At 45.4% G+C, this 8,863-nt stretch overlaps 1 protein-coding gene across 1 annotated transcript; it reads left to right on the forward strand.

Annotated features, from left to right (window-relative positions):
* Positions 1 to 3,036: 3,036 nt before the first annotated feature.
* Positions 3,037 to 6,804, forward strand: LOC127327619 (uncharacterized). The gene is made up of 7 exons (XM_051354397.2): positions 3,037 to 3,253; positions 4,922 to 5,141; positions 5,394 to 5,541; positions 5,635 to 5,750; positions 6,069 to 6,131; positions 6,248 to 6,316; positions 6,425 to 6,804. Exons 2-7 carry the CDS (start codon positions 4,947 to 4,949, stop codon positions 6,497 to 6,499), a joined length of 666 nt encoding a protein of 221 aa, XP_051210357.1. The 5' UTR covers positions 3,037 to 3,253; positions 4,922 to 4,946; the 3' UTR covers positions 6,500 to 6,804.
* Positions 6,805 to 8,863: the final 2,059 nt, after the last annotated feature.

Here is an 8,863-nt window from a genome sequence, read left to right on the forward strand (position 1 = left end):
AACCCGTACCTCACCCTACCACTATTCCACTCAGGGCGGTGGCCAATACCGATAGCACGTTACACTGGTACGTTCAGAGGGTCCATCTCGTCTTGGTCTAAACAAGGACGGTGAGGAAGGGGAATGTAGGAGGGGGTTGTAGTTGCTTGATATGTGTTGTTCAGGTACCGCTCGATACTAGACGATGTGAAGACCGTTATAGACCACATCGGCACTTTGACGACACGATAGAGTATGAGTTGAAGAGGTCCCCCCTCTCCCTTCGCTAAATCGCGTTTCGCCAACGGTGTCCACTGTTTGATGGAGACGCTCTTGAAGGGTTATAATGTCCATGTGGCGTGCCCCGCCTACATCTCGTACAATCCGAACACCACGTCAAAGGTTACATTAATTAAGTTGAGCCGCCAAAGTAGACAAGCCCATAATACTTGATTCCTAATAAAATTTGTATTAGCACCATATAATTGATGTGTTATTATCATATCTAGAAAGGTTTGGACATAAAGGATCTATTTGCTATCCACCATTCTACATTACAAATTAATGCTTGGTATTGAACTAAACTACTAAAGTCATGGTAAAAATTATGGAAAGGATGCAGTAGATGCGCATTGAAAAATTCAAACGGTATATCTTAGAGCAATGAATATTCATTAACACGGAGAAATATTACTACTCCCTCCGTTTTCTTTTAATTGATTATATTGTATTAATTCGGAATTTAATTAAAAAAGAACGGAAGAAGCAGCTCTGAGCATGTGTAAACTAAATGAATATTGAAACTGCATCGATGTTTGGTTCCGGTGTACATAAATTTGTCTTTGCCCTAGAAGAATTTGAATTTTCTGAACACGACTGAGCCATCAGACAGACACATGATCGGGAGCAGACTCTGAGAAGTTGGAAACAGTATGCTGTCTAGGTGACTTAATTTCACGCGTCTCGAGAAGCATTTCATTATGCAATCGTGCGTGGTTAGGGCAAGGAGACCCGTGGTTCATGGCTCTTGTCTGATTCGTACAATAATGTTTGTTAGTACTACTAATTAATGAATTGTATGCTTGAAGTTGACGCTAACCATCACCATTCTTTTTTTTTTTGCGGAGAAAAAATATGTTTAACCATCACCATTCTGACTTGGAAATAAGACAGGCGTGTTGGATAACGAACAAGTGAACGCTCCGTTTGCGTTGGCAAACTATTAGTACTACGTACATGAAATGCATAACCCTCACATTTTTAAATACATCCTAGAAGGTGTATTATTCGTATAGAAAAAAGGTTGAGACAGTCGGTACAACGTTAAGAATGCGTACAACCACACTCCACACCACACGATACACGATTTACAAAGCAAACCCACAACAAACGGCGACAAAGGCTCGATTTGCACTGTCACCTACCAAAACTGAAGAGGGTCGGGGCTGGCAGAGAGCCCCAAGACCACGTCACGTCCGAAGATCAAGAACTTTAAGAAGGCAAATACCGATTACTACACACTTGTAAGCGCCTTTGGCGAGTCGGCGAGTTAACGAATCTGACCAAACCAGATAAAGACATTGACCAGGAAGACGCCAGCCACGGTGTACATTGCGCCCCAGAGTCCCACACTCTAATAAGTGGACGCCGACTCCATACGTTGTTATGTGGACTTAGTGAGGAACCCATGCAGCGCCTTCAAGAAGGGAGCAACATTGAGGTGCCGTTGTGGCCTCATTCGACCAACCGGTTCTAGGGTTTCCCCCGGTGTGCAAGTCGGGGAAGAATAGTCAGGGTCATGACAACGCCTCCAAAGTGGGACACGACATCCACGTACATCGCCATCGCTAGCAAAATCAGGGTGTTTCTCCCATGCCCGACGGCTGACCCCAAGATCTAGTCGAACAGAGTGTATTAAACCAACAGATGGCCACAACACCGCTGATAGGCAAGCCACAACACGTCGTCAAAGCAGAGCAAGGTGCATATCACAACCCACCATGAACACCACCAGATGGTGGGCACAGCCCGCCGTCGCATGACTGGCCGCCGACACCTCCATGATGGAAGCAGCTAGCATCGACCACCGCGCACCATAGAAGCCAGCCTCAAGCCCTGGCCTAGATGGGCCGCGAGCAAATCCGGAGGTCACGACCGTGGCAGCATATATGGACTACACTCTCGTTGGGAAGCCGGAACACCTAGCCGCCGCCAAAGAACCCGCCACCGCCAAGCGATGGAGAGGGGCCCGCCATCGTCAGCCCCCGAGTTTTGCTCGGCAGCGACCCTGGTGGCGTTAGGGCGAGGGAGCGAGAGAGGGAAGGGGACACCTCATGGCGCCGCTTGTATGGCCTCCGCCCGAGCCGTGTGCCTACGGTTAGGCGATGCGGGGGGCTAGTGGGTGTGGGCGACCCAACATGATGTACTCCCTCCGTTACAGGAAACTTGTCTTAAACATTTCCAAATTTGAATGTATCTATGTACGATACATTCAAATTTTGACAAATCTAAACCAACTTTCATGTATCAGAGGAAGTACGTGAGAAATATGGGTTTGTCCTGGGTTAATATGAACTTGGTAGCTATGTTGATCGTTATTCGTTCAAAGGAGAAACATAACATGGATTTTTTTTATGACGAAATCCAGCCAGAAACCACAATGACACAAATGAGTGTCAGTCAGTAGCACAATGTGCGTAGTCGACATTTGGAACTGGCACGCTTGCGAGAGGAAAAGTGCGCATCCACAGACCACAGCGCTCTCCCTCCCTCGCGCGGGAGCCTGGATCCCTCTGTCTCTATCTGGACTACAATCACACCGAAAAACAACCATTCACGGCCACCTGGGCCCCACGTCTACCCGACCCGTCTTGTCAGTGAGGCAGGCTGAGCAGGGATCGTGTGAGAAAATCCTGCAGGCAGGGTATTGGTCTCTAGCACCAGGTAGTAGACCACGTCACAACCCGGTCACATCGAGCCGATCCGAGCCGCAAGCCATCCGATCGGCGCAAGAGGACGCGTGAGGTGGGTGGCGTTAAAGCGAGCCAGCCGGCTGGGGCGAGTCAGTCAGTGCAGTTGGAAAAGCATTCACTCCCGGACACTTCTCTCCTCTCCTCTCACCGCCACTTCGCCCCCCGCTCTGCTTCGGGCAATCGGGATCTTCCTCCCGCATTCCGCACGCAGATCGATCCGCGCAATCGCGACAGCTCCCCGATCCGCCCGCCCGCGCGGGATCGGGTCGGCCGCCGGCCATTGCCGGCCAATTCGGCTGCAGGTGAGCTCGATCTGCCCATTTCTTGATCCGCATTCTATCACTACTTCTCCAGATTACGATCCCACTCTGTCGAATTGCTGGGTTTCGTGCCGCGGATCGGTAGCCAATTGGGAGTTTCGGATCGCTGGGGTTTGCTTTTCTTTTCTTTGCTTGTCTACTAATGCTCAATTGCACAGGGGTTTTGGGTGTGCTCGATTTGGATGGACTCCGTTGCTGCTCAATTCCGATCTGGGTTCCATCCGATCTGCTTCCACTGTCCCGCCATTCGCTCTTTGATCCCACATCCGAGCTTCTCTGATCGGCGAGCATCCAATTCAATCCTGGATCTTACAGTAAAAAAATACAGTAAATAAATTCTGGATTAAAAATTTTCCGCGCATTGGAATTCCCCGCCACCTCCATTTCGAAATTTAGATCGAAACCCACAATTCCGTCCGAATCTGCACTCTGAATTTTCATCACGCTCCAATCGTGATCTTCGCTCCAATCAAGACTTATTTCCCTCCACAGGATTTCTTCTACTACTACCATCTTTTCCCACGCAGAATTCTCCATCTCAGCTAAAAATTTCCGATTCTCGATTGCGCTACTGTTCAGCGAGATCTTGATCTGCAAGCTACTTAAATTATTAGTCCAAATTTACTAGAACTATTTGATCCAATACAGCATTTACCATTTGCAGCAAATTCTAGCTTCGAAACGTAGATCCCCAATGCATTTCCGTTGCCAATTGCATCAGGACGCATTACTGTAGCGTCTTCACTGCCTACGCACACGCATCGCCACGGTGTGCCATCACTCGCTTTAAATGCCGAATTTACTGAAAAGCCCCACCTTGCAAGAAAAAGCAACTACTAGTACTACTCAGGAGCAGCTCTCAGGAGTATGCCAATTGCATCTAGGATCGCATGCAAGGTGGAGTACTGTAAATTCTTTCTTCCAGGCGATCCTAGATTCAGGATCCATCCGTAATTACCGCCCGCGCATCAGGAGCAGCTCTCATCAATTGATCGAGATTTATTACTGTTCCACTTACTACTGGATTGGATGCATGCGTGGCTGGGAGTACTAGTGTGTTCCTTGCCTTGGACACACATCACTTTCATGATTGCTACTCGAGCAAGTAACAGGCAATTCTTGCAGCTGGCTACATAGCTGGGTGGTGGGTGGGTCCTCATGAGTCAGTGTCTTTGCCGGTTCGTCACCATCAGGGTTAGTGGTTGGATGGCTGTCAGCAATCACTTTGCGATCTCGTCGGATGAGAGGGTTACCCAGATCTGGATCAAATTGCATGGAGCCATCACATCATCTCCATCTTTTTCGCACAAATCGCCTGGAATTTCAAGATTAAGTTTCTGGTAGAAATTACGTCTTTTAAGGATCGAACTAGTGCTGCAAATTGTGCTGTGTTCTAAAGCGATTGTAATTGCTCACTTAGTGTAGCTTAGATTTATGTACATCAGTTTTCCACCAATCCTCCAGATATCATCAGATGCTTTGCTTGATCATTGCACCCTGCTATAAATCTTGAACATTATGTTAATTTCGGGAACATTTCTCTGGCACTGTGCTGATGGTGCTATTTAATTGTTTTTCTGCTGAGAGTTAATTGTTCCCAGTTCCTTGTATCGACCTGGCTTTGTACTGATTGAATACATCTTTCACCAGGGAGAGATCAGGCCAGTGAAGCGGCATGATGATGGGGACCGACGTGTGCTCTTCACGGATACTGTCTCTGCCTCGGTACGAGAGCGGCGACGAGGAGCTTACGGTGATTCCCCGGCACACCAAGGTCATCGTCACTGGTAACAACCGGACAAAGTCCGTGTTGGTTGGCCTAGAGGGTGTTGTCAAGAAGGCTGTTGGTCTTGGAGGCTGGCACTGGCTGGTGAGTCTTCCTTTCAGTTGTTTAGGCATCCAGCTGAAACTCTGTGGCTGGTTCTGTATCTTGAAAATTGCAATTGCAACTGAATAGGATAATATCTGGCTTTTCTATTCAGAGAGTAGATAGTCAAACATTTTTAGTCTGAGACTAGTATCATTAGCTTAACAAAATTGAACATATATCAAAAGATAGTGGAAAACAAGATCCACATACGGTAGCTTGTTTCCAGTTCCTGAAATATTACTGAAAAATCAGGTTCTGAAGAATGGCATGGAGGTGAAGTTGCAGAGGAATGCTCTAACTGTCTTGGAAGCTCCAACTGGTTTTGAAGATGATGATGAAATCGATGGCAACAATTCCTTCTGCAGCAGCTTCGACATGGGAGAGAAAGACATGAACTATTGTAAGACCATGTCATGGTTTGCAATACAACCAACTGCTTTAGACTGTCACATAGCAGCACCAACTAAACATTTTTCTTCTGTTCCGTGAGCAGCAAGCATAGAGTACCAGAAACCGACAAAGTCACGGGTTCGGCACACAAGGCCATGGTCATCCAGTACGACTTCCAGCAGCCGAGGCAACTTCCACTCGAGTTCCAAGCTGCGAGCGGTAATCACCATCACTATCTCACAGCAACTAAACATGACATGCAACTTAGGTCTGAGACAACATATTGGGTTATATTGTGTCAAAGCCAGTGTGACCCTGGATCACATGGCTTGGGCCATGGTTTGGTAGGAGCTGTCATTGTCTTCATTGTCGCTACTTTCTCCCACTTTTGCTAGACGCGTTCCTAATTGTCGATAAGGCAAATGCAATTTCATTGTTTATCCATTCAGTCTCTTGTCTCATGGTATCCTATACTCATCTCAGCCTGTATATCATGACATTGTGCTGATCCAAGGATCTTTTTCTTTTGGCTTGCAGAGAGTAAATCTGACAAAGCTTGGAACACCCACACTATGGAGATACTGGAACCACTTCAATCTTGTAAGCAGTCAGCCTGGGCCTTGTTGACCAGCAAACAATCAACCCATGCGAAAAGTAATACTACCTTTTGATTCATTCCTGACATATATATGTACTGGATGCCGAAAAACCTGCAGGTAAACGTGAACGCCAGCCCATCAGAGGAGCAGCTCTTCCATGGAGTCCAGCAACATTTCCAGTCTCAGGTAAAATTCATCTGAAATTACTCAATTGTTTCCTCGAGACAATAAAAACAAGAAGAATCTAATCTTTTTGCCTCTGTACTTCCTCCAAATGCAAATGAAATGCACCAGCAATTGGATGAGTTGCAGGTGATCCTGGGGTTCATCCAGACGGCGAAGAGGCTCAAGACCCTGTACAACTCCTAGCAATGCCTCAGATTCAATCACCAGTGGTGGGTGTCTGTTGTTAGTAGAGTGGTTCTCAAGAGCTTAGATGCATGTGCTTAAGTAAGTTAATCTTAGTCTTGAGAGAGGTGAACAGAACAGAGAGGGATTTGTACCTAGCTGGTGCATTTGATCAGTACAAATTCTCTAATTTGTCATCTTAATCTTACCCCTGTAATGAGAGAAGTTGATGGTGTAACCCCTTGTTGTGAACTGACCACCGATCTCGGTTATTTGGAGATAATATAATGTGAAGCTATGGATGACTGAATTATTGGTCAACATTACACACACTCGGTGCCTTTGTTCCAAATTTATATAGTATTGTTTTTTGTATTATTCAATTCACCTAATCTGATCAGGATACAATCTCTTTAGTGTCTGAATCAAGATCTGGATGTGTTACTAAATTACTATATCCTTTTCTTTTGCCTCAAAAGGTGGTGGCATGAGTATTGCCCGAAGCATGGTGGTCCTGGAGCATGCTTTGCGCTGTGTGTGCCTTGGGAAGAGTGCAGAGTGGTAGTAGGAGAAAAAAAGCGCACGATGAGTCGAGGAGATGAGGCACAGCATCTTCATTTTTTTTTCTTTTTTTCGGAAGCATTTTCATCCTTTGGTCAAAGAATGAGAATAAATTAAACAAATATGCTTTCTTCTCATCCTTATTTCAAAGAGCATATATCTAGTAGAATTTCACCGTTGTAAAAGTCCCTACTATATTTCTCCTTTGAGGTAGTAAGAGTCAAGTACTACTAATACTGCCAAGTTCATACTAATTACACTCAGGGCTTCGATGTATCTCATGTAGTATCTGTTAGGTTCAGGACCATATTTTTGAATCAGTTTTTGCGGCATTTGACAGTCAACCACTCACACATTGAGACCACCTGTTTATTTTTTGTACTCCGTGTCTCTTTCCCAAAGTCAGACCCGTGATAATCCAAGTCCAAAGTGCTAGTAGGAATTAATTAGGCTTCCTTAGCTTAGAGCACACACATGATTAATTAGATAAGAAACATTGGTGTGAATCAGACAAGAGCCATGTTAGGCGGCTCATGAAATGCTTATCGAGACACGTGAAAAAAGGCACCTAATTATACTGCTTCCAGCTTCAAAGTTTGGACTCGACCATATATATAAAGAAAGCCGGTATCGATGGAATCTGAAGAAAATATCACCGGTGCAAAGCATATAAATATTGAGTTTCGAAAAAAAATCTCTAAAATATTATGCTACAAACGTGTCAAAATTTAAATTCAAACTCAAATCTATCAGGAGGGATGAAACGAATAACAAATTCAGTAACGAATAGAGATGAACAGTAACACATCAATATTCATCGACTGCTTACGATGGCACGGGCTCTATTTACCCAACTGGATGACAGTTCAAGCAAATATGCTTTGATTTGCTTCATTTAGTGTGTGCAGTGTGGCCATATTTTCTCTTGTTTGAGTGACAGGAATTTTATAGTACTTAAACTTTTCTTAGATTTGTTTAAATTTCGATGCGTCTAGGTACTAGATAGTGTCTACATACACTTAAAATTTAACAAATATAGGACAACTTTGGTGAGACGGAGAGAGTAATAAACTAATAATTAACCTTGACAAACATAGCTGCATTGAGATTTCAAAATCCACTAAAGTTTGGTTTGGCCGCATGCATCAGATGCACACAACACATCCCATCCAGTGATTAAGCTCTGCAAAATTTGAACATTCTACGCACAATAAGCCATCAGATCTTTTTCCAAGAGATCCTTAAAGAATCGGTTCTCATTACCATCGAGATAACGAGAACATAGGCAACACGCCTAGCATCCAAGTACCAACAGCAAAAGTGAAAATAAACCGCGAGACATGGTCGATAAGCCATCAGGTGCACACATGGTCGAGTGCAATCTTTTTTTCTTTTACAAGAGAATGCTACGAACCTGCATACAACAGGTTGCGCACACACCCTCGAGCTCTAAGGGTGTGTTCGTTTTCCAGACCGGGTGGAATGGAACCATTCCATTCCATTCCATCACATTCCATCCATCCCATTTTTCTGTTCGGTTCAAAAAGAGAAGCCTGGAATGGAACCAAATGTAATTAATCTAAATATGCAATTAATTAGGGATTCACAATTAATTAGCCTGAAATTAGCCTAATTTAAAGGGATTCACAATCTAAATATCCCATTTTTCTGCTCCGTCCGCCCGCGGCCTCCCTTGGCCGCCGTCCTGGCCGCTGCTCCGTCCGCCGGCGGCCGCGCCTTGGCTCCGGCCCGCTCGACGCGCTTCCGTCAGCCGGCGGCCGCCTTGGCTGCCGCGCCGCCTCGCATGGTCGCCATCCTGGTCGC

The sequence above is a fragment of the Lolium perenne genome, chromosome 1 (assembly GCF_019359855.2).
Source record: "Lolium perenne isolate Kyuss_39 chromosome 1, Kyuss_2.0, whole genome shotgun sequence".
Classification (NCBI taxonomy): Eukaryota; Viridiplantae; Streptophyta; class Magnoliopsida; order Poales; family Poaceae; genus Lolium; species Lolium perenne.